The sequence below is a fragment of the Rhinolophus ferrumequinum genome, chromosome 5 (assembly GCF_004115265.2).
Source record: "Rhinolophus ferrumequinum isolate MPI-CBG mRhiFer1 chromosome 5, mRhiFer1_v1.p, whole genome shotgun sequence".
Classification (NCBI taxonomy): Eukaryota; Metazoa; Chordata; class Mammalia; order Chiroptera; family Rhinolophidae; genus Rhinolophus; species Rhinolophus ferrumequinum.
In genome coordinates this window covers 53,445,709-53,473,304 of record NC_046288.1, presented here as the reverse complement: position 1 = coordinate 53,473,304, position 27,596 = coordinate 53,445,709, and the positions used below count along the sequence as shown (strand labels likewise).

Here is a 27,596-nt window from a genome sequence, read left to right as displayed (position 1 = left end):
CAGCATAATGTTATAGACCTAACAGTTATACTATATCCCGTAACATTTCCAACAAGTAAGGGAACTACTAATGGTTTTAGATTTCAAGAAACATATAAGATAAAATGATCCATGTGAAAATTACCAGTTAATATTGGCTTACATAATCATCCTATCCCTTCAAAATGTGCATAAAACAGCATACACCTTGGATTATAAAAACTGTACTATGCCACTACAACAGAGACGGGAAAAAAACAATAAAAACGATGAGGTAATAACTGGAAGATAAACTTTTGAGGTATAATTTTAAAAGTCTTTCTAATATTATGGCAAAATAATTTCTACAATGTGAAGCTCTGACCCCAGAATACTTATGAGATGGTTCTTTTGATAATCTTATTTCTATCTTCATAAAGTTGATGAAATAAAGACATTATTTCTGAAAGTGTCTGCCTTAGGATACTGTTTGGTATTTACAAGGTCTTAAATGGAAATGTACATGTTTCTTGAGGCAAGAACCAAGTTCTTATGTTTTCACTAAAGCATTAATACTAAGAAAAATACTTTGATCCCCAGAAATAAAAGTTCACAGGAAACACAGAAGCTACCAAGACATTTACTTGTTCTTCACAGGAAGCTGACCTAGAGCTCAAATTGGACAGCAGTTCACGAGATCTCAGATACGGTGGCGTACAAAATATGTTTTGTGGGGTAAAGAGAAAACAGCCTCAGCAACACAACTTTTGCTAGTGAAGGTGAAAGCATAGTAGATTTATTTTTTACCTCCCATGAACTTCTATAAATAATAAAGATAAAAATGCAGAAAAACATTCTGATCTAAAAAATGAAAAGTAAATAAATACCAGAGTGACAATAATAGTTTTAAATAAGAATGATACAAATTAGATAAAGTCCACCAATGAGGACAAATAAGTCCATGGAGAATTGAAGAGCGGATGTCCACTTCAGTGATTACAAAACTTCATGTTTTACATACAACTTCCATCACTACTCAAACTGCTTTTGAAAATCTCTTAAGTGCCCCTGCTGGTGATGTGAGGAGCACATAAAGAGAACCAACACACCGAGCTTGCATATAAATCAATAAGTAAAAAAAGAGACTAAATGTGTTCATTTTTAAAATCACTCATATGAGATTTAACACTTTATGGATGGCAATAATTAATAGTCACGTTAGATGGAAGGACAATTATCATGAGTTTTATCCAACTGGTCAGAATGTAAAGCTAAGAGCTTTTTAAAAAGATGAAGTTTTTACTGAGATGATTTTTGTGACTTTTGTCCACTTTCTTTCCCCAGTGTCTGACACACACAGAAGGCACTCAAATAAGTGTTTTTGGAGTAGATCTGAAGAGTCAAGACAGCCTACATCTGCAACAAAGCACGGAGGATTTAAAAAGAATCCAGAGATGATAAGATTGGGTGAGAAGGAAAATCCTCAGACTGAGTGAAGACATTACTTCTGAGCTATCCTAGCAGATATTAGTGACAGAAATTCTGAGTCTTAGAATACATAATTGAGGTAAAACATTTTTGTGCAAATATACTTCAAGAAAGTATATTAAAAGATTGGTTTTCAGAACATAAATCACCATTTCTTTCCTAGGTACATCACTGACTTTCTAAAAGAGACTATTAGCAAATCCTGAATTTAAGTAAAAGTGAAAGCAAAACAACAGGGCAGTAGAAGTGAGGGGTTTTCTTACCTGTCGTCAGTGACATCTCTGGTTGAAATAATTCTGGGTTAAATATTGTATGATTCAAAGGATCCAAATGAAACATCTGTAACAAAGAAAATGTAAATTGTCAATCATGATGTCTCCAACATTGCATTAAACATTTGAAATTGCTATGCCTAAAACATAATTACAGGACCAAAACCTAAAGCCAAAAACAAAAAAATCCGAAAATATTTCAAATCAGGATTTTAAAAATACCTTCATGAGACCTCGCTAAATCTCATGTGTATGGAACTTTCCATAAAGTTTGGCAGTGTTTATGTGACAAAGGGATTTGAGAAGAATGACTTAGTTATAAAGTCCACAGAGGCAGCTTAACTAGTATATCAGGGCCCAGTATATGTTTATCACACAGCGGATACTTAATAAATATTTGTTGAATAAACTCCCTTAGAAATATAAACACAAGAATATAATCCTAGAAATCTGTATTTCTTTTATGATGGTAAATAGACCCCCTACTCTAGCCATCTAACTTCAAGGCCTGAAAGAATTCGACAGCAGCCCTGGAACAATTTACAGAAAAACTGAAAATATGACTTATAGTCTAAGGAGCAGATAACTAAACACTGAGCTCCGTCACTTTTTTTTTTAACCTTTATGTATCTGGCACAATGCAAAAATACCTGGAGTGTAGTGGATGTGGTAGGCTGAATAAAAGTTCCCACAAAGACAACCACATCCTAATCCCCAGAACCTATGAATACTATCTCACATAGCAAAAAGGATTTAAAGATGTAATTAACGTAATAATATAGAGATGGGGAGATTATCTTGGATTATCCAGATGGGCCTGATAAGAGGGATACAGGATATCAAAGTGAATAATAAGAAATGTGACAATGGAAGCAAGAGGTTGGAGTGATTAAAGCGGATATAAGCCAAGGAACATTGGCATTCTATAGAAACCCAAAAGGCAAGGAAACGAAAGTTTCCAGGACAGCAGCCCTGCGAACACCCTGACTTTAGACTTCTGACCTTCAGATTATAAGAGAATAAATTTGTGTTGTTTTAAGATACTAAATTTGAGGTAATTTGTTATAGCACCAACAGAAAACCAATACAATGTATTCTGATGGAATTATATATTCTATCTTGATAAATTACTAATAATTACTAATCCTAAGAAAAAAATTTTCTTTCCACGTAGTTCATTCAGGACTTTAAATTCATATGTCTGAGCTTGGTAATTGTTTGAAATGCCTGTGGACAGCATAGAAACCAACCATATTTCACTTTTTAAGATATGTTAGTTGGGAAGTGTGCTGGAGCTGGTATTTAAAACAACAACAACAACACCTGAATTACAATTTACTCCTTTTCTTTATTAGTATATTACTGGAAACTCTTGCGTAACTAAGACCCTAGATGCCTAGTTAAGTCAAGAATAACAAACACAGTGTTTAAATAAAGAAAACTTCACATCCAGTAGTGAGGTATGCAAATTTTCAACTGAGGAATAATAAATGTGCTTCACATCACTGCTTAAGAGTCAAGTTCATCTACACTTTTCATTGTTTGCTGAAAAGGAAATATTGGAATGAAAAAACATGTTATTGTAAAAACGGGCCCCACCTTACAGATATTCACAGACCAGAGAGTCGCAGAGCAGAAAAGATGACCTAGCAGGAAAAAACCCTCTTTCCTAGGGTCCTGCCGGTGGCAAGAACAATGAGGTTAGAGGGCAAGAGCACTGATCTGAGGAGAGAGACAAACACTCCACTTCAGACAAAGAAGAGAGAAGCTGTGTTGTGCTGCAGCTTGCATTGTGTATTAGGTCGAGGGTGGAGAGCAAATTCCAGAATACACTACAACACTGAGGACATGTAAACTTCAGGAAATACATACTATTAAGCTTCAGACAAGGAAGAAAAAACAACAAACAAACTTCGAGGACCTTTCCCCTCAAAAGTGGAACTATCAGAACATGGCCCCACCTGTTTGTTGCTGATGATCACAAAAAATGCCCACATAAGAAAAACTTTCGAAATGAATGTTTTCAGCAGATTTTACTCTTGTGTGGCATAAAGGACTATCTCTTGTTGATAAGGTTTCCTGCCCATAAACAGGAAAGCTTCGTCTAAAACGCAGAAGAAACAACTCTAAGACTGGTTATACTTTGCCTTTAATTGTTACAGAAGCCTATTAAAAGCGAAAGGTAAAACACAGGTTTTTGATGCTATGAGTAGCCAAATGTCTTTCATGCTCTAATTAAAGAAAATGTTCCTAGATTTATCGTGTATCACCATTTTTTACAGTCAAGTTCAAAACGAGCACCCGAATGTGAAAGGCTATGCATACCCATTCTTTCTAAATCAATCAGAACACTATCAAGAGTAATGACTGCTTAGAGAAGTCTCTTTTATTTAAAGAAGCAATACTAGACCCTTAGAAACGATTTCACTTTTGGTTTTATTTTTTTGACTGATTTTTTCCGTGTGTAAATTTGGAAAATCCATTTTTTATGTGGTTGCTACTAACGTGTGACGTGATGACAACCCTTGACCCCCTCTAAGTCCCAGGGCGTCCTGGTACCTCGTGTTCCCTCTTCTTGTCTATCTAGTCTAGCAAACTACATGTTCCAAATCTCAGTTTACTTCCCCTGGAAAGTCCATAACCCTGATCTCCCCACAGGCAGCTCGCAGTTATCCCTCTGATATTCGGTGCAGACTACTGCTACAGTATTTACCACATATGAAACTATTTATGTTTATTTATAATGTCTCCATCTTAGTAGAATGGCAGTGTCGGAAATTAGGGTCTATGTAACTATTTTTGTCCCCCTCCTTAGCCAGTGTTCTGCTACAGAGTAATGCCTCAGGAAATACCTGATGAATGAATAAACCCCAGAAGTTGACATACTTCTTTATATTAAAATTTATATTAAAATTTAACATTGGCACTGTAATTACCCTAGTATCTAAAAATTGCTTTCAAATGGTTCACTTTATATATATATATATATGTATATATATACACACACACACACACACACACACACACACACATACATGTTCTATATAAATATAAAAATATAGAAAGGAAAGCAAAATATTAATAACGAACAAAGACTTGTTGGACTATTCAACATTTCTATAGGCTTGACATTTTTCCAAGAAAAAAACTAGGAGGAAAAGAAAAAAAGGACATTGGTATCTCTATATAACTGCTAATAAAATTATAATGAACAGTTTACGTTCCCAAAGCACATTCATTGCCCATTAAGCCTTTTCAGCACCCCTGTTAATGTGGGGTTAGCAGTCCTATTTTGCAAAGGAGAAAAGTGAGGATCAGGGGAGCTAAGTGATTCCTCAGGTTTTAAGAGCTCAGCGGTAGCAGCTGGCATTTACATAAAGTTTTTCTAATTCTAAGTTCCAAAGGTCTTTGAACCATACCCATCTGCCTACTCATTAGATGTGTTTTAAATATTTTGTGTCCCCCCCAAAAAATTATGTTCAAGTCCTAACCCCTAGTACCTGAGAATGTGATTTTACTTAGAAATAGGATCTCTGCAGATGTGATCAAGTGAAGACGAAGTCATACTGAAGGCTGGGCCCTAAATCCAATGACTTGTGCCTTTATAAGACAAAAGAGAGAGAAATTTGGATACAGAGAAACAGGAGAGATACACAGGGAAGAAGGCCATGAGCTGGAGTGATGCAAGTACTAGCCAAGGAAAGCCAAGGTTTGCCGGCAACCCCTAGAAGCCAGGGGAGAAGCAGGGAACAGATTCTCCTTCAGAATTCCTGCAAGTAACAAACCCTGTCATCCTCATGACCTTGGACTTCTAGCTTCCAGAACTGTGAGAGAATATCTTTCTGTTGTTTTAAGCCACCTCTTTTGGGGTGATTTGTTACAACAGCCCTAGGACACTAATACAGCAGTTATCATTTGACCTGTAGCATATACAATTTCTGTGCAACAATGTGTTAGAGCGGAGTTAAGTTACTCATTTTATAAGACATGGCCTCTCCAACCTTACATGCAGAGACAGGAAAATTGCAAAAACAATTTAAAAGAAATTTTTACCAATTTTAGAGTTTGCCTGATAATTACTATTGTTACCTCTGTATATTTAAAATATGAATACATTTACAAAAATAATTATCAGTGAGATGATATTATAATACTTACTTGTTCATGCCCTCCTAAATATGGATTGTCTTCTGCCATTTTGGAGCTGTAGATCAAAACAAAACAAAAGCAAACTGTAAGACTAACATGAACCTTAAAAATTCCATCATGTATGAGTAAACTGTATTATTCCACTAAGACTAAATATAGCTCTTTTTTAAAAGACCTTAGGAGGAAGACAGTAGTTCTTCTTTGGAATCTAAATCTAACAGCAGAAAGATTGCATAATCAAAGAATTACCGCTTACATATAATCCAAAACCCTTATTGTCAAGCTCATAACAATGTCCTGGAGTTTGGTACAACTAATTTTCATCCTCTGTATAAAAATCATGCATGTTTGGATTCTTAGAGGCCATTTCTTTTTGTCACTATGTAGATTTCAAGGATGTACAGTCTTAGCGCTTTGTGTAGATTATTTTCTAATCCTTCATGAATACTGTGATGGTCCTAGACCTGTCTCCAAGCTTTCTATGTGCTGCTGAAGTTGAGAAGCCACGAGGGGGCCATTCTGCTGTCCTAGTGGCCTGGTCAGTGCATGATGGCACAAGGGGAGGGTGGCCACAGTGTGCTGTGCTCCGTCCGCCCGTGTGTTCCACTGCAGCAGGACATTTCCTGCCATTGTTAAAATGGTACAGCAGTTTCCCCTTATCCGCGGTTTCATTTTCTGCCGTTTCAGTTACCCAGTCAGAAAATATTACAGAACAAGAAGTCCATGCAGATTTGAGAGGAAATATTTTAAACAAGAAATTATTGATTGAAGATATATAAACAGCTGTAATCAATTAATTCAAGCAGTTAAAAGGGGAAAAATTGACTTCATACAGTAAAGAGGAATTAAGTCATTCAAAATTCAAATGTGTTGCCATTGCTAAGTGTGTGACTTTGGATCCTGTGGTGTGTTTCTTCACCTGTAAAAGGAGAGATTTTGATGGGATAGACCTTTGAAAAGAATAGAATTTTGTTGAGCTCAGAATGTTAGTTAGCTAATAAATTCTTATTCAAAGAACAAATTACCTAAATTATAACTCTTTTTGTAAACTTGGATTTTTATACATACTCAGGTATATACCTATATTAAAGAATCACAGCATAATTTTCATTTATATGAAGAATACTAGCAAAATGGTGTAATGCTGAAATACAGTGCTTATACCAGTTAAAACATTCCATGGGAAAAAATATGTATTCTTAGGAGACTAACTACCAAGGAGACTAACTACCAAGAAAAATATTAAAACCTTTTTTTCTTTCCCCTGCCTTTAGACTTTCCATTAATCTGGGCTGATTACCTGAATCCTCTCAAACAATCTTAGTCCACAGTTTTCAAAAGCAGAGGGAAGACTGTTGACTTTTTAAACTAACAGAACATGTTCTCTATATATATGTATATACATGTATATATATGTATATATATATAAACATACACACACACACACACACACACACACACACACACACACACACACAGTTGGTTTCCAGACCTTTAAATGCATGGATTTAATATGAAGCATCCCTCACCCTAATTTAAAAAACTCAACTAAATCTACTTTATTAAAACTGATGCAGGGCAATTATCATGATCACTATTGTGGTTAAAACCTTAATGAATCTAAATTATGGCATTGGCAAACTATCCAGTTAAGCACAGTCCTCTCTCCGACAACATCCCCATGCACAAATGTGTACCCCAAAATCACAGTTTTAAATACCCAACAGCTGTCCAAAAAGCTACTTGGGTGATGGTTAAATCTAAACTTTTACATCCTTTGTCAGACAGTGTAAGTTCACTGTAAAGAGCTGAGGTAAGAGTAACCTTAGAGTGATATCAAAGTTAATTCATAATTTAAAAATAAAATGTCAAAAGAAACGAAGAATTCTTTGGAAAGGATGAATCACTGAGAAATATTTGCATTAATTTTAAAATCAGGTTTTATTTCAAAATTTTGAAAGACTAACTAAGCCTTTGGAAGTGAAGGATTAGGAAAGACCAGGGAAAGCCCCTTCTGCCCCCCTGCCACCTCTGCCCTTCCTCTCACTTTCCCCTTGCACAGATCTGTGCTTTTGAGGAAGGACTTTAAAACAGAAAGGGGGATACTGGGTTGACGGAGAGAAGATGCACCCAAACGCTTCATCTCTCTCCCCCAATGGTGAGGTTTTCAGAAAAAATATCACAGCATGGAAAGAAAAATAGAAAATGAATAGCAATAGCTAGCGATAAATAAAACATCTCCAGAGAACTGTTTGCATTTCTCATATGAGAGGCATAGTGTTATAACTGGCTAAGTTCTGAGTATGTGATGAGCTCTAGATGAAATGCCTAATGGATTATTTTCTGCACATTCATGACAATCCCATCACTGACATCAGAGGCCAGCATGAGGAGTTCTTAGAGAAGGCAGAAAGACCAAGGTCACAGGGTTGGACCATTCAAGATGGAGTTGGGGGGCACGCCTCTCCTTGTAACTGGGGAAATTTTGTAGGATCAGATATGTTCACAATGTTTTTACCAGGGCCTACTATAAGAAAACATATCATTTTTATTCTATTAAGTTTCATTTTTAGAAAAAGCAAAAAACCCCAAAACTTTTCCAATGGATGAAAATGATTTCATTGCCCCCTAATGTGTCAAAATCTGCAGTTTGAAAACAGAACCAGAAGTGCCATCCAGAGGGTACAGTTGGGAATCAGAGAGATAAAATATCTCTGTTTTCAAGATTATATTCAGCCACAACACACACCCCTTAGGTATAATCTTAATACCTTATCGTGGATAGCAAGGAGGTTGGGATTGTAAGAAGAAGAATGACTTTTAACCATTTCTCTATGGGTAATGAATTGATAAAGAGAAAGGATATGCTGGAGTTTCTTTCCATAGAGGAATTTTTGTTTTGAGGGAACGTGCTATAAGGTGTATAACATGTGTACTACATATAAAGTGAAACACTCATATGAGTATCTTTTGACTCTGCAATTCTACTTCCAAGAATTTGTACTAAATTATACAAGCAAGTGTGCAAAAAATAAGTACAAGAATATTCACTGCAGCAAAAACTGATAACAATATCTCTTTTGATAGAAGATTGTTTATAATTATGCTGCATTCATAGTTACATATTATGCAACTGTTAAGAATTCAGATTATTATATAGCAACATGAAGACTTTTACTCCATAAGTTATACATTTCTATGTTTTAATTTTCTAACTCAATTATGTAATTGGACATACACATTTTAATAGAAAAAAAGAGAAAATCAAAACCTATCCTGAATTTAAAGTTTAACTTTGACATCTTCAACAATTAATGACATATAGTGAATAAAAGATGAAGTATAAAATTAGTCAAATATTTCTAAGCACTACTGAAATCCTCTTCATAATATATAGTAGAAAAAATTTAACTCTAAAGGAGCTCTTTATTTACATCTTTCTGATGATATATTGGCTTACTGATGAAAGAAAAAATAATGATGGGTTTTTAGTTACTTTTTTCAGAATAACTGATTTTTCAGAGAATCAATGTTTGTATTCCACCACATTTTGATTTGTATAAACTCATTTTCCATGTTTTTCCATTCCTCCAGCCATTTTCAGCTCCTTATTCTTTTATTTGGGTGCAATGTGACTAACTGACATGTAGAATTGCTACCTAGTAAGTACAAGCACATTGTGCTTCAGGCTGGTATAAGAGTACAATGGAATGCCAATCGAATAGGGATGGCAAATACACATACGTGTTTCCCCGAAAATAAGACCTAGCTGGACAATCAGCTCTAATGCATCTTTTGGAGCAAAAATTAATATAAGACCCGGTATTGTATCATATATCATATCATATCATATCATATCGTATCATATATTATATTATATTCCCAGTCTTATAGTAAAATAGAGCTGATTGTCCAGGTAGGTCTCATTTTCAGAGAAACATGGTAGAACATTCAACTATTAATTTATGCAAAGTTTATTAGCACAGTTAGTGACAGATAGTAAATGTTAGCCATTTTATTAGCATAACAAACAGTATGTTTATGATAAATTGGGAAAAGCAATTGAGACAGTAAAAGTTTTAGGCATTGTGAGAAGAATCAAGTATTCTTATTTCTTTCCCATCCTACATTGATGGGTACACTGCTACTTTCTCTCCTTATCCTTATGACTGTTGAATAAAATGTTTGTATTTTTCCTCTGGGGACATAAGGTAATGTTCAGAGACATTTTCAGCTATCACAACTGGGTGGGTGGGTCCCACTGGCATCTGGTGTGTAGATGTTAGAAATACTGTTGAACATTCTCTACTGCACAAGACAATCCTTCACAATAAAGAAATATCCGACCCAAACGTCCATATTGTCAAGCATGAGAAACGCTGATAAATGCCATTGCTTGATGTCAGTGCTTTGGTTCACATGGAGAAAGAACTAAATTTGACTGACTACCGTCCATGAGTCAGCACTGTAGCTAGTGCTTCACATATTTCACTTAATTCTCATAGGAATCCTCCAAAGTATTGTCCCAGATGAGAAAACCAAGATCTAGAGTAAGCCATTGCTTGGGTTGATAGAGCAATGCTGGCTAATCTGACTCTACAGACTACGGCTCGTTCACTTGTCTAAGAGGCAGAAGTGATTTTTCCTTCTTGACTTACAAATTTATTTATTTGAATAGAACATCTTTGCTCCAGATCTCCTGAATGCTCTGGCTGGAGCTAGTCTACTCATAGCATAGCCTGAAAAGTGGAACAGGGGAGTGACAATGCACAAAACTCAACTTAGTTCTTCCTGAGACAATCAAATATGAAGGTGAAAATACCAAACAACGTTATTTCGGTGGTAGCTGCATTTTGTTTTGCTTTAAAGATCTCCTTTGGTCAATTTCAAAGGATAGAAGAATAAAGAGATTTTATGTGAAACATGCCCATAGATAATACCATATTCACTAATGGTATGATAAAAGTACATATATATTTAAAACTAAGGTATATCGAAGTGCTCCTTGAATACCTTCCTCCCTTTATTAACTTAGTCCTTCGTTAAACAAAAACTTAAGTATACTATGTGTCAGTAAAGACACCAAAGTACACAGAATGGTGCAGTTCCGGTACTCACAGAGCTTACAGTTGTGGTAGATTAAAAGCAGTGGCCAAAATTCTTTGCAACTCCCCCCAACAAAAGGAAAAAGCTATGTCTCCATCCCTTGATTCTTGGCAGGCCTGTAACTTGCTCTGACCAACAGAATGAAATAGAAGTGTGAGTTTAATACTCAGCTTTCAAGAGACCTTGCAACAACAACATTCTTGTTCTCCTGGGACACTGCTGCCATGTGACTAAGACTGGGGTAGCCCAATGGAGGATGAGAGACCAGGAGCAGAGAGGGGAAGTCTTAGCTGAGGCTCCCTTAGACCAAACAGTACCAGCTGAGCCTCCAAAAGATTTCAGAGTTCAGGAGAGCCAACCAAGATCAGATGACCTAGACAGCCCACTGAATGGGGAGAAATAACAAATGTTTGTGTTTTAGTTAGCTTTATAGTAATTTTGATATGCAGCTGAACTAACTAATGTATCAGTTTAGCAAGCAGGAAGACAAATAGGCAAAAGCAATGCAACATGATAAAAGTGAATGAGAAATGGAGGCTAGATGGAGCAGGGGTTAGTTATCTTGGAAATTTAGTAATTACACTTTCTTTGTTAGGGTCCTATTTAGATAGCATAATAAGCAATGTGTTTGTGATAAAGTGGGGAGAGAAACTGAGACAGTAAAATTTTACTGTCATTTTTACTCCATTGGCTCATTCAGTTCCCAACTGAACAAAAGTAACAAGTACATTAGCCCAAAACACTGTGGTATAAACAGACATAAAATTAGTACTGCTAAAACCTTCAAAATGTAAATATTAATAAATTGTTAATAGCTTTAAGCCGTGATACTATAATAAAACAAGCCAATATTGTTTTCAAGACCTTCAATTCTTCAATATCTAAAACCAAATTCATCATTCCTATGGCAACAGGCCCCATTCTTGACTTCCCAATATCTGCCAATATACCATTCTATATGATGCTCAGGTATTCAGCGTCAAAAGTTCAGTCACTTTTTCTCTTTTCTTTTTTCCCCTCTCTTTATCTTACACATATCCAGTCAATAACCAATTTCTGCTGCTTTTTTTTTTTTGGGGGGGTGTTATTTCTTATACCTGCCTCTCTGTTCCATCTCCACTGTTTCACCATAGTTTAACCTTCATTGCCTCACCTCTGACTGACAATAATAACCTCCCTACTGTTTTCCCTTACTGTGGTGCTTCTTCTTCCTTAAGCATCTTTCACATTATTACTATATTACTTACAAGATGAAGTCGAAAGCCCTTAACCACTCAGCATATTATATTATATTAAATCATTATATTATAAGCATCACCTATTATTATATCCTAATCAAAACCCTCTACTGTAGGCACTGATCATTCAAAAATACCTTGCTCATTTCCATCTTGTATATTTGTTCACAGTATGTCGTGCATCCTGCAATGTCATCTTTCCTATTTAAGTACTACCCACTCCTCAAGCCTCTACTCAAATCTGACCTCTGTCAAGAAACACTACAATTTCCTTTGTATATAGCTCTGTAGTCCACATACGGACTACACATAACACTTATGTGTATTGGTGACTTTACACTTGACAACATACTATTCTACTGCAATTTAACTTTATCTTTCTATATATTTACCATTTTCTTAAGTGGCTATAAATGCCTAAGAATGTCTACACATGAGAGATTTACTCTTTTGTACTTCCAAATTAGTAAACACTAAATAGTTTTTTATTAATATTCATTAATGGCAAGAAACATTGCAACTTCAGATTTGTCAAAATGTGGACTTCTTGTTTCAGTCACGACAAAGTAACAATTATTGAACTTGTCCCCTTGCCATACTCAACTGTGAAACTATACAAAACACTTGAAGCAATAATTTAACACACTCGACAAAAGACAGCATAGGGTTGTACACCATAAGAAAATGGAAACACTTGAGGTGAGTGCCAAATTCACTTTTTGACTGAGAGCATGTTCCAAACCACGACACTAGGAAGTAGAGGCCAAACAGAGAGCAGCAATCACACTGGGCACAGGGTATCAAAAGGGAGGGATTTACAAAGAGAAAGAGTCTCAGAAATCAACATAGGGATTACCGCTCATCATTGGCCAAATACTAAACTGTGCTAATGCAGGACAGGACTCTGCAAAGCCTACTAGAAAACAGCTGCTGGGGATCTAAGAGCTGAATAAAGATTCCAGAAGTTCTTAGAATTTCTGAGAGACATCGAAGTTCCAATCATCCAGGGTGAAGGGACATCACTGAACAATCTAAGCATTCAGTTGTGACCCCAGAAGGATTTTGCAATGGGAGTAAAGGACATACCCTACAATAAGGGCTACTGTAAAACAATCTCAATAAAACCAGGTGACCTGCCAATAAATTTATTGCCTGTTACAACAAAACTCAATGCTCTTAAAGGAAGACAAAAATCATACTCTCTACAATGTGGTATCCACAATATACAACATAAATATCAAAATATGCAAAGAAGTAGGAAACTATGACTCAGAAGAAAAAAAATGAAATGATGGAATTAGCAACCAATGACTTTAAAACTGCTAATAGCAATATGTTCGAGAATGTAAAGGAAAAGATGGGCATAATGAATAAAGATAGGGAATCTCAGCAGAGAAATGAAAACTCTTAAAAAGAAAAAGAACCAATGAAAAATTCTAGACCAAAATGAAATTTCACTAGGTGGACTGACCAGCATATTGAACATTATAGAAGAAAGAATCAATAAACTTGCAAATAGTTAATAAAAACTATCCAAACTGAAGCACAGAGAAAAAATCCAGAAAGAATTAAGCCTCCTTCAGTGACCTATGAGACAATATCAAGTGGTCTTACATAAGTGTAATTTAGAGTCCTAGAGAGAGAGAGAGAGAGAGAGAGAGGAGTGAGAAAAAAAAAAATTGAAAAAAAAAAGGTCAAGAATTTTCCAAATTTGACTTAAAAAAAAAAAAATCAATACATATACAAGAATCTCAAAGATCCCCATGTTAAAGACAAATAAAATCATGCTTAATCACATTACAACCAAACTGTTAAAAACTAATGCTAAAGAACAAAAATCCTAAAAGCAACAAAGATACAGGTAATGGCTGACTTTTTATCAGAAACAATGATGGAAGAAGTGCTCTAAGAAAAAATGATCAGTGTACAATTCTATATTCAGCAAAAAATCTTTAAAAATAAAGGTGAAATTGACATTTCTCAAATAAACAGGAGCTAAGAGAATTTGTCACTAGCAAGCGTGATAAAACACATGTTAAAGAATGTTCTTTATGCTGAAGGGAAATGATACTAGATAGAAACTTGGACTTACATGAAAGAATGAAACACGACAAGAATGATGATTATGTAGTGGAGTTAAAACTTTTTTTCTTGTTTGCTATTTAAAAAATACAATATATTTGGGGATATATAACACACACATAAGTAAAATGTATAATAATAACAGCACACAGGAAGGGAAAATGACAAATGGATGTATAGTATTGTCAAGTTCTTATATTACATACGAAATGTTATAGTATTAATTCATGGTAGACTCAAGGGTGCCCTAAAGTAATTGCTTTAAAAAATAGCCAATGAAGAAGATGAAATGGAATTTTAAAAATAAACTTGATTTACGCAAAAGATGGCAGGAAACAAGGAAAAACTGAATAAAGAACAGATGGCACAAATAGATAACAATTACCAAAATAGGCTTAAACCCAACCATATCAATAATTACATTAACTGGAAATGGACTAAACTCACCTATAAAAAAGTAGAGATTGTCAGACTGGACAAAAAAGAAAGGCTCAAGTATATGCTTCTCATAACAATTACACTTTAATATTAAAGACTCAGTTTAAAGGATGGAAAATTATGCCAATTTTACCATAGAAATACTAAAAATGAAAAAGCAGGCTATATTAAAATATCACATACAGTAGACTTCAAAAGAAGAAATATTACCAGAGATAAAGAGGAACATTTCATAAGAATAAAAGGGTCAATTCATCAAGACAAAATAATAATCTTAATGTGTATGTAAGAGTTTCAAAATACATGAAGCAAAAAGTGGCAGAACTAAAGAAACAGAAATATTCACAACTATAGTTAAGATTTTTTAACATTCCTTTTTCAGTAATTGATAAAAATAAATCAACAGAACATTAGTAAGGATATAGAAATTTTAGGAACAACAACCATCAATCAGACTAACCTAAGTGCATGTATAGAGCGCTCCCCCAATGACGGTGGAGTATACATTCTTTCCGAGTGCACATGGAATATTCTCCAATATAGACCATATGTTGGGCTATAAAACAAGTTTCAATAAATTTTAAAGAAGTGAAAGCATATAGATATGTTATATAAACACAATGAAATTAAATTAGAAACCAGTAACAGAAAGGTGTCTGTAAATCCTTAAATATACATAATTAAGCCAAATGTTAAATTGTGGCATTGGTGGAGGGGAAAAGTGCCTCTTAGAATTAAGAAAACATAGTAAATATAACCTCATTCTCCTGCATGAAAGAAGCATCTAAATTCTTGCTGTATCATGTCTACTGTAACCATGGGGGACAAGGATTTTCTTAGAGAAGTGACTAAAATGAATTCCAGTGTGTTCCATAACAAACAAATCTTTGCCTATGGTTGTTTTCTTAATCATAGATGACTGAAATTGTTAGGATCAAAAGATGTTTTGGACATTTTCTAATCATATTAAAATGAAGTGTCATTTATATCAAATGGAAGATTCCATTCTAAGAAAATTTCATTTTGTTAACACGATGGTAGGATAAAATCTAGTAAGTATAAATCTGTATACTTACAAAGAAATTCTCTAAATATACAGTAAATTAGATACAACTTTACATGTCATAACTGAAGTCACTCGTGGGATGTCGCTGCCTTCCGTTTCCACACAAAAACCAATGCAATACACCTACTCAAAAATTGAGGTCTTTCATTCAAGCGGCACAGAAAGGGATTTGACTTACTGCACTTTGTTCTGAACCTTCCGTTTTCACATTTCCAATCCTACAGATTTCATCTTCTCTAAAAATAGAGTATGATGGGGCTGGGGCGAGGTGGATGAATACGTGGAGCACAGAGGATTTTTAGGGCATTGAAAATATTCTTGTATACTACTATAATGATGGCTACATGCCATTAAACATTTGTCGAGACCCAAAGGATGCACATCACCAAAAATGAACCATAATGTAAACTGTGGACGTTGGGTGATTATGAGGTGCAAACGTAGGCTCATCAGTTGTAACCAATGCACCACCCTGATTGGGGACGTTGGTAATAGTGGAGGCTATGCATGTGTGGGGACAGGAGATACACAGGACATCGCTCTGCCTTCCCCTCACTGTTGCTGTGAACCTTAAACGGTTCTAAAAAAATTAAGTCTTCATAAAAAAAATAGAGTATAACCAAATTTTAATTTCATGTCGGGCCTTTGTCTTGAGTACCACTTTGGAGTACTGGTATTTTCAAACTGGGGAGGAAGTAAACCCTGAGGATTACAATTTAGAGATTACTGTTCTTTTGATCAAATATAGAAAAACTGATCAAGTTCTCTTACATCTGAATATGATGACTTGGGTTTGGGTTTTCATTTTTATTAATCCTCAAGTATCAATAAAAATATGTCCTTTGTATTTTAAAAGAAAAGGATTCATCATGTGAACCAGCAATGCTTGGTTCTATGATATGTGACAGTTGGCCTAGAGGGAGAAAACGGTTTCCTTGACAAAATTACCACAATAATGACCTTCCAATCACACACAAAAATAATTATTTGTAAGCATTAAAATCAAGCCTTATACAAAGACCTTTCGGTTTTTGAATCTGGTTATGATGTCCTTTCCACACTGACCACTCAAATAGATAAACCCTTCAATATATGCAGATGTCAAGATGGAAAGTGAGGAGAAAAGCAAGAAATGAACTACACTTCCTTCTATGTCTCATAATATCTGATGCAAATACTTCTTTCTCCTATCTTTCCTGTCAGTGACCCTGACTGCTTGGCAATGAACAAAATACTTACTCATAAATACCAATTAAAGTGAAAATGTGATTTGTTTGACATTTTTACTAACATTTTGTTTAGTGAGGAAAATGTGAAATGAACTGACCTTAGGGGCTTTTAATCATAGCAGTTCTTACTTGTATGACGCTCATTATTAGCACCTTGGAGTAATGAATTCATTTAGTCAACTCTCAACTGTATGCAGATGAATATGAATCATGGAATCAACATACATGTATTCCAAAAGTAATTAGTGAAACCCTTTAGAAGACTGAAGGGTAGGAGTCCTGATTAAGAAGAGCAGAAAGGGGGCTTTTAGGGTGCTCTGTTTTTAGAACACCACCTAGGTTAAGTGTGTTTACTTTGAGGTAAATCATTAAACTGCACTCTTATGATTTGTGCACTTTTTTAGGGTGATTCTTCAATTTTAAAAAGGCTAATGTAAACAGAAAACATTTTTAAATTGAAAACATTATATGATATGAGCTCCATGAAATTATGGATTTCTGTCTTGTTCAACACTGTATTTCTAATACCTAGAACCTGGCACATAGAAAGGACTCCACATATATTCAAACAAGTTAATGGTTTAAAAAAAACTATGCAAAGGTAGAGAGAACTTTTATAAAAAAGCAAATGTCCCCTGCCCCACCTCTCCTTACTTCCAATCCTGCTTTACAGAGTGATTGACTTTTTAACACTCTTAACTTTCTCTTTTTGGTTTTCCTGGGGGTTCTTTTCGTATCTCCAAATACTACACTTATATCTTTTTTTCTTAAACAATTTTAGAAATTGTATTCTTGCTATGACAGATGAGGATTCAGTTCACACCACTACCACTTCCCTTTTTCTTCCTCCAAATATATTTATAATTAGTGAAACCCTGAACCAATTTAGAATTAAAATATTGAATTTTACATTCAATTTCTGTATCAAGTTTGCCTTCAATTTCTTTGGAGAAATATGAATGTGAGTTTATAGTAGAGACTACTTAATAATGAAAAGATGGAACCCCAGGCACACCAGGATGTCAGGAAGAAACTAGACTGAGACCATATATGACAACTCAATCCAGAAATGAATAGTTCCTTACATTTATCACATTGATAATCATAAACTGTCTTTGAATCTTCTCACGTGCATTTTTCCTTAAGCTGTCTCAATATGGCAAAAGTTGAAGCCTTCCAAATAATACTATTATATCAAAGAAACAAATAATTTTAGAGGTAGATACTCATTTAGTCTAACTCTCTCATTTTTGTACATAGAAAATGAGACCCAGAGAAGTTAATTAATTTGCCCACAGCCACACAGCTTAATTAATAACACAGTCTACTGATATTTTGTATAGTTTACGTCCTTATTCATTCAGCAAACCTACCAGGTGCTGTGCAAATTAAAAAGTAAGATAAAGTCCCTGCCCTCAAGATGTTTTCTGTCTGGAAAGCATAAGAAGTCAAGAGAACATGGAATGGGGGGCACATAACTCTTTACGAATAGGCCAAGGAGAATGGGTAGAGGAGGGAGAGAGAAATGGTGATGCCTGAATCATGCCTGAAGGTTTAGGAGTTAGCTGGGAAGGAAAGGGTACTCCTCACACAGGGCACACAATTGCAGAGGCATTCAAAGTGAGACAACATGGAGAAGGAACTGAAAATTGACGTGGATGATACGAGAAATAGGGGATAGCCGAGAAGCAAGGGTGGGAGGTGAGGTGTGCAGACATCAGCTCCTGCAGACAACAGAGATTCATTTCAGAAATATCCAGTGCCTCTGCAATATTAGAAATAATTGTTGTTTTCTGTGGCTTGTCTTGAATGACTGGACTCCTTCAGTACAACAGATATTTAGTAAATGTAGCACACCTGCCCCCCAAATCAGCCATCTATTTCAACACAGGATTGTACTACCTCGTTAAGCAACTTGGACTAATACCAATTTGGCTATTGCAGAGGACTTTCTAAGAGAAATGGGATACTCTCCCTGCCCACTCTACAAAAGAACTTCAGGGTAAATGACCAATAAGGTTAATGTTTTAAAATAGTCAGGAAATACTGAAATGGTCTAAGGTGTGCTTGTTAAATTCAGTTAAATGTGTAAAACGGGAAACTGGGTAAACACATGGAGAGAAACCATAAAGACATTATATCAAATGAATGGCATGAGAGCAAGGAAGTACATTTAATTGTTGTCATATACCATGCTTCTGATTTTAATTTCCCAGGTGTACTGAGGTTTGCTTAATCACAACTGACTTCTAAAGTGTTTTCAGAATGCGGGGGAAATGACCTCTTTTCTCAAAAGAGGACAATCCACAGTGAAATCCACAGCGTGTAAAAAAGTTCTATTCAAGAGCAATCTATCTCTACATCTTTCATTATGATCCTCATTCTCATCCATGAGATATAGAATTTACCATTTTCTCTGGAATTCTGATTCACTTTCTAGATTATTTTTCTTTTTCACATTCAAGTCAATAATAAAGTTCAAGATCTAATTTTATAGAGGACTCTCCCCCTAAACCTTTACCTATGCTTTCATGATCCTTTGATCAAATTTTTCAAGATTTATAGGTGTGAAACACACACACACACACACACACACACACACACTATTTAAGTTACATCCTTTTATATATTAGCATAATAAATGAATGAATTGAATGATATGGTATGGAACTAGCTATACATGAAGAGCCATCATACTTCTTCCATCCTTTCACATCTTCTTTATTTTAACTGTCTAAGTCATAAAGATGCTTGTATTATACAGACATCATCATGCTAGATGCTGTAAATTGTAAGGGACTCTTTTCCTTGACCTCATCACCACACCTCGCCCCCATTTGAAAGAAAAAGACACGGAAGTTTATACGTCAAGTCTTAATGATCAAAAACCAATAAATGGTTAAATCCTAAACAATAAGCCTACACCTAAATTAAGGTTTGGCAGAAAAAGACGTTCTTCAAGTTATCAATAAAATATGTATCAGGATTTCATTTTAAAACATCAAAAAATAGTCATTCTCTCCGTTCCTAAAATTCTTATCTTGGAAGGCATATTTTCTAAGACAATTAAGTAATTTATTTTCACTTTTTAAATGAACTGCAGACTTGGGCACAGAACCAATAGATGGGTTGATTAGCGATTCTGTCATCACTTTTAATTTTTCTACTTTCATGCTTGATATATGTTAGAATTGATTTCTGCAGATGAGAGATAGGTATGCCACGACATTGAAATATAGTATGTTTAGTCCAAATGATGTGATAAATAATAATGAATAATAATAATAATTTTTAAAACAACTGCTATTTTGATAAAGAATTCATTATAGCAATCAAATTATTTTAAAAATGTTAATTAAACTCTTTGTAAGAGGTGTGCTTAACTTCATGCAGGTTTTGTATTTTTTTGGTTCAAGTTAGCAAAAAGTAAATCTTGCCTACAAATGCCAGTGAGCCTCATTTACTAAAAGACTAAAATCTAAGCAACATCCAATAGCTTTATTCTCCACTATGGAATACATGAATTATCCATACATTTTTGACAAGTATGGGAAAGGTTAGAACAATGCTATAACTTTGTGATTTTGTTTATGCTTCTCTTCATGCCCAGAAGCTGTAGACTGAGCTGATTATGTAATGAAACACAGCAACATTTATGGTTCCCTGGCGACTTCTCACAAGGAAGTACAGGCAGAGTACTTTGACTATTTTATTATTTTAACTAACAAGCACTGCTGCTTTCAGAGTACTTTTCAACAATGACTGACACCTTTACAATGCAGTTGTTATATAAGTAAACATTTCATTTTTTGCCTCAGTTTGTTGGCAACAACAAAAATGATTATACATCTATGTATTTGTAAACCACTTTAAAATTAACTTTTTAAACGTGAGTGTATGTTTGTAAGTGATTCAAAAGAGGGCAGGATCAGGACCAGAATTAGGTGGGCAGCAAAGCAGAGTGGACTGAAGTCAGCAGTTTTCAATAAAATGGTTGTGACTCTCCCTGGGGCACAATAACACCAGGACTGGGAGTGCTGCTGCGTGCTCTTTTCTACTCTGGATGGTAGACTTCATTTCATTCATTGTGTCCACACAGAATAAATGGTTAGAGTCAGAATTTCAAGGACAATTTTCTGAAACTGCTACTAGTGAGAAATAAGAAGTCCCTGCCATAATGAAGCCCAGGTTTTATAGTGTTGCAAAATCATTAAAGTATGAAATGGGAAAGTACAGGAAACCTTGCTAACTGCCTGCTTGTTCCTGAGGTATTCCAGCTAATAAATTCCCCCCTCCCATTTTTCTTATAGGTGATAAGAATTTAATTCTGGATGTCTTAATATACCAGGGGGTGGGGGAGGGTGCCAAAAAAGTGTATACACAGGACTTGTATTCATCTTTTGTTATTGGTATATATTATTACCCTTTTAATACAGTTTTTTCCTTTCTTAAAATGTGTATACATTTTTTTGGCACTCTGTATTTGTTTTTACTTTTTGATTGATTAATTTAGATAGGCTTGAACAAGCTTTGGATTTTATAAAGCAGTGCTTGCAGCATTGTTTCCTTTTTTTGGAGATACTAGTATTGAAATCAGTTTCAGTGGAGATCACAGAAATTCTAGCTTATCCAAAAAGTTACATTTTTTTACTTGTACAAGCACCTTTTATCATTTCAATTACTTTGTTACCTTGTTTGATAAATGTCTTTATAACTTTGAAACAAAAAGGCATTTTTTTTCCTAGTTCATAAACTTGTCTTTCAGAATGAAATGCTTCCCTTTTGGAAGGCACTGGGTACTTTTTAATAAGTTATCTGTTCTAGTAAACTTCAAGTGCTCTTTAGATAAGAATGTAATATCTAGGAAGTAAGAACTAGTTTTGGCTTCTTTCCTTCCAAAAGGTAAAGCAAAATACTCTAATTTTTGTTCCTTGCAGAAATCGGCTGTCCCTTTTTTTTAAACAAAACAAAACTTACGTCATTTGTTCATTCAAAAAATAGTTACAGATTGCTCAGTATGTACCAATAAGTACAATGTTAAGTGTCAGATATTTGGCAGTATAGATTAGATATTTCTTTTTAACTGGAACTACAGGATTTTGATTCTTTCATATAGCTCTTTTCCTATCCTTTTTATTATTATTTTTTTATACCGAGGCTCTTAAAGAATAAGCCATATAGAATCTTCACATTCTTCTTTAAAGCTCCATCAGCCAGATTATTTTTTTCAGTCTATAGAAATTGAGTCTATAGGTACTTCAAATTTTACTACTATCTGTTGAAAGTATGGATCATAACAAAAGCTGGTTATAAGATTTTTTGGCCTCATGGTGAAATGTAAATGAAAAGTAATGGGGAACCAAAGCACCCATTTCATTATTCTAATTTCAAAAACAGGCAACAGATTAAAGCAGATGAAACTTGTATTACTGATAATTAAATCTATTAATTACTACAGAAAATATAAGAAGAGAATAATAATTGTTTTCTTTTTAAAATTTAAAATAATATTTTTATGATTAATACTCTAAATTAAACAAGTATTTTCATCCATAATCTATACTCTTGAGGATTCTATAATCTTTAACAAATCATACCTTATATTACATACTTTGTGCAAAACTGTTGGCTTTAAGTTATTTGTAGTGAAGCAATAAGATTTTATTTCACAATTTATTTTCCATACTATTAGCTTATCTTCAAGGGTAGGTCTACCAACTTCATTGGAAAATACAAAAGACAGATTAATTTGCACTGAGGAACACCTTCTCTAATACAGTAGAGACCAAAGGTATAGAGCAATTTTATCATCATGAAAAGAATGCTACTTTAAAAAAAAAATCTAACAGTGTGGCACTGGATACTTATTAATGAACTATCATAAAGATAAATGTCTTGGTTATGCTACCCTAACTATTAACTCTACCAAATTACCTGGTTTCAATTATTAATCTTTTCTGATGAAAAACACACACACACACACAGAGCCAAACTAACTTGCAGGACCATGCCAGAAGTCCAAACAGTCCTCTCTGAAGCTGAATGCCTCTAGTTCTTCAAACCTCAAGGTCAACTAAGGAGTGACAGGGTCAACTCAAGGAGGTATATATGCTTCTGCAGATTTATCTGCTCAACTCTAAAAATACTATACTGAGTTCAGTACTTATGAGAGGTACAAGTGTGCAAAGAGAGTTAATTCCCAGAAAGCAGGGTAAACTGCTTCAATGTGGTTTACTGGTTACCAAGAAAGCGTTTGTCAATGAACTCATATCATACATAAACGTAGATGTAGAAACAGAACATTTGAAAGTGTCCTCCAGCACTAAAATTCTATCCTTCCTTCTTCTTCTCCTTCTCTTCTTACAGCATATAGCAATCATGCCACCTTTTATGAGTCATATAAACAGAAAACCAATCAAGCAAACAAGGCAACTTTCCTTCTAAGTAAGGTAAATTCATAAGAAATTTTGCTTAGCCATTGATTCTTATGTATCCATTCCTGCTAATGTGATTCATGTTCAATTTGTAGACTAGAAGAGCATAATTTGAATAGTTACTCTATTGGTTAAACAGCTCTGCATTTCCAGACACACTTTCTACTGCAGTCATCTCTATGTTCAGAACAGGACACCTACTAATAAGTTCTGAAGAAGAAAAAGATCATATTTTGACTATCAAAAATCCATATGGAAACTCAGATATCATTTTTTAAAATGTATTGTTTTAAAATGTCAACTATTGTTCTTTCTTCTCCTAAGTTCAAACTAATTGAAGGTTATGAAGTAACCACTTCCCCTCAGAAGCCAGAACTTTCACCTCTTGTGAACAGGGGAATACTGGGTAGAAAATGAGGCCCTGCTGATTGAATGAGAGTCCCAGATTCCTATAGCCTCCAATTCCTTATCTAGACCTTCTATCTACCACAATAAGCAGTACCTGAAAATCAGGTACTACTAAAACTTATTTCATCAATTATCTGGAAGTATGAAAGCAGTGGTAAAAACAACCTGCATATGTATTTGTTTCTCAAACTAGCTTCAAATTGTTTCAAGGAACATGACAAGAGAAATACGTCTCTGAGGAATACAATCACTAAATCTAAAATTCTGCCTATTTCTGACTAATTGAGCTTTTACCAACTGCAACTCAGTCATCACAGACAATTTTGTTTTAAGAGGTAGAAGAAGGAAGTGCAAAGATCAAAGCAGAGCTTAAGAAGGGGAACAACTATTTTTGTATGTATACTCCAGTATTTACTAACTGGGTTTGAAAAATAGAGGCATTTATTCAGCTGATGTGAATGCCAACTGCCGAACATAAGACAAAATTGAAATTACTAAACAAAAATAATAGACTTTCCAATTGCCCCCAACCCCAACTGGATTATAGTATTTCCCTTAAAAAGTCTTCTCAACAATTTAGAAGTGGTTTACTCTTCACAATAAGCAGTATTTCGGTGCCAGCATTAAATCTACACATAATGAGTCTTCCTTTGTGTTCACGTTTGTCCAGTAGGCTGTGGCCCAGGAAGACATTTTATCTAAACGAGCTCCAGGAGGCATTGAGGAGCTGCAGGTATATCAATATGGATAAACAATTTCAGGAGATTTCATGTTTACATTTACCATGTATGTTCTTCTCACTGTAGCAATTTAATTACGTGATCAATGTAAAAGGCTACAAGAAACAAGTCTTTTTATTTCCTGGCTTCCCAAGTTCATAAGCTCAAAAAAATACTTTGCTTTAAATCATTTCCAAAATTCTTTAGTGCATGAAATAGTAAAAGAATTCATTTCTAGAAAGCACAATATTAAAATCAGGAAAACAACATGATTCAGCCAAGGGCTTTATTTTAATCAAGATTCCTTTTTAAAGTTTTAACAAACGCTAATGCAATTCAAAGTGCTCAAGAATACTCAATTGAGGTATTGCTAGAAAAATAAGCACTGAACATCTTGATCTCAAACTTTAGGGTTTCCAAAGCTCATCAGTTTGTAGAACATTTGTATGCCAGGGCTGTTGAGTGTTTTAGTAATACTGTAGTCATTTTCTCAGATTATGGGCTTTATGACAAAATCTGTAAGTTAAATATAGTTATTTAATAAGCTGCAGTGCTGAAAAACCCTACTTAACAAATCCATGAAAATGTCTTAAATCTTGATAATCAGATACTGTGTCATTAAGTCCCATTTAAGTTTCAGAATAGGCCAATAAATCAGGGCAAACACCTCCATCAGTATTTATTTATTTTTAAAGACCATGAGAAAACTTGGATCTAGGCTAGGCTTTGTTTATAGCATTTTTTTGTTTTAGAGGTCATGCACAACACATGGTACCGTTTTCCAAGTGTTTCATAATCAGAGTGTCCAAAAAGTGATCTAAATAGGTAATTTCTTTTCTCTCTCAAATGCCAGGCCCTGGAGATCAGTCTCAGGCCCTCGTTTTTTTTTTGAAAACCAATGTCCAGATCCTATAGTAGGTGAATATATTATGTCCTGGTGCGTGTGTGTGTGTGTGAAGTGGGGGCTTCTTTTTTGAAGGAATAAGGCTGTCCTATTCAATTTGGGGGAGCTGGGGAGGGCTTCCCCAGCCGAGAGGACTGCCATGCACTTCTGCTTTCATTTCATGGAACGCCCTTAGGTGAAATCTGGTTCAGCACTGCACCAACCACCTTCCCCTCTTTCCTTCGCGCCCAAGCGCACCTCAACCTTAAAGCCACCCCGCAGCAGGGAGTGGGGGTGAGGATTAAAAAAAGTTTGCCAGAGTTCCCCTCTGGTTCCGTTCCCGCCTGGCGGAAGGACGGGAAGAGAAAGGGCAGCCCGGGCAGCCGTGGCCCTCGGGCCGACTGGCCCCCGCCAAGTCCGGATGTGCCTTTCCCCCCTCTCGCCAATCTCTTAACTCCTGTCAACCTCCTCCTAGGGTCCAGGGTAGCGGCTATCGCAGGAATGAGGAAGTCCTAGCAGGGCTGGAGGGGTGCGGGGCGGGTAGGTGGCGGGACTCGGGCCGCAAGTCCCCGGCGTGGCCCCCACTTGCCCGAGTTTGGCTTACCGTGGTGGCGGGTCCGCGCTCGGCCTCCCGGCGCCTGCGGGCTCCCCCTCCGGGGCGGCGCGGGCCTCGGGGCCGCGTTAGGAGGAGGCGGAGGCCGGCCGGGGCCAAAGCACGTCCGAGTGCGGGTCTGATCGGGTCCGGACGAGAGGGCGCGCGGTCTCGCCGGGCCGGGCCAGTCAGCGCCGCGCCATGTCGCAGCGCGGGCGGAGGGAAGCGCGGGGCGCGCGGTGGCCGGGCCGCGGCGGCGCCGCCTTCCCGGCCGCGGCGGCTCTGGCCTGGGCTGCGCGGGGTCTCGGAGAGGGGCCGGCGGCGGGGCGCAGGCCGAGGGCGGCGGCGTTGAGGAGAGGCCCGACGGACGGGCAGGGCAGGGGAAGCTGTCAGCGCGTCGCCGGGCCGCTCCGGTGGCGAAACCTCCTCTTCCTGCCCCGGCTCGCTGGTGCACTTCTCTGTCTCTCTGTCTTGCTCACTCTCTCACTTCCTGGCTGGAAATTCCCACTGACGTCGAGCGAGAAGACAGACAGACGGACACACGCGCGCACGCCGCGGGGGCGGGAGGTGGGGTCGCCACCGGGGGTGGGGGAAGCCCGCACTTCTGGGGCCGCTGTGCGCCCCCGGTTCGGCCCCGCAGCCCCGCTCGGCTCCCGCCCCTCGGGGCCGCTTCGGGGCGGAGAACGAGGCGCGCGGTCCGAGGCCCGGACGCCGGAGTCCCCTGCGGAGCTCCTGCTCCCGGGCCGGCGCTCCCGGAGCCCCGAGGGCTGGAGCGGCCAGGGACGCCCCCTGAAGCGCCACCGGGGCCCGATTGCCCCGGGAAGCAGGCGGCACGGAGGCGGTGGCGTAGGGCTGGCTGTTGGATTCGGGAGGTCCAGAGCCCCTAAGGACAGGCCCAAGCACCTGGAGAGGATGATGAGTCGGCGTGGAGCTAAGCATGCCTTGTATAAAAATAAATCTCATCTGTCTGTTCCCTTTAAATTGTCTCAGTTACACCCAAATCTTTTCACAAATTAAAGTGGAATTTCTATGATATAACCGACTTCTGTCCAGCGCAGTCTGAGCATCTGAGTTTCGGTAACTTGGTTGGGACTTATTCTGAACTCCCATCTACAGGGCATTATGATAATTACGGTGGATAGAATTATAGTGATGGTGGTAGCAGTGGTTTTGGTCCACAGCTCATAAAGAAATATTGATCCAACAGAAGGGAGTTTTTCTTTTTCTTTTTCTTTTTTTTCTGGAGAGACCGCTGCTGGAACGTCCAGCAGGCATCCCACCATTCACTAGATCTGAGCTTCTTTACTTTCCAGGCATTGCGCTAGACACGGGCTGGGGATACCCTGGGGTAGTTTAGCTCCCTCAATGAGAAACTTTGAGTGGATATTTTAGAGTTCATTATCTCACCACTGTGACAACTGCATATTTTAAAACATAGGTCATCAAGCCATCACCAGGCAGTGTTGCTATGACATTGGATTGCCCCTAGCAAGTTGGCCATGTTCCCTTTAGTCGTCCTCCTCGCCCTTGCCCC

General features: G+C 36.8%; 1 protein-coding gene across 2 annotated transcripts in view; it reads right to left on the bottom strand.

Annotated features, from left to right (window-relative positions):
* Positions 1–26,480, bottom strand: part of NFKB1 (nuclear factor kappa B subunit 1) — a 112,822-nt gene extending 86,342 nt beyond the window's left edge. Inside the window, exons 1-3 of one of the 2 annotated variants that reach the window (XM_033106509.1) lie at positions 26,075–26,480; positions 5,877–5,922; positions 1,710–1,785 (exon numbers count right to left, since the gene is read on the bottom strand). In XM_033106509.1, the coding sequence (XP_032962400.1) occupies positions 1,710–1,785; positions 5,877–5,915 (115 nt within the window). In that variant the 5' untranslated portion in view covers positions 5,916–5,922; positions 26,075–26,480. The remainder of the gene's footprint in view (positions 1–1,709; positions 1,786–5,876; positions 5,923–26,074) is intronic. The other variant, XM_033106508.1, reaches the window with a different exon arrangement.
* Positions 26,481–27,596: the final 1,116 nt, after the last annotated feature.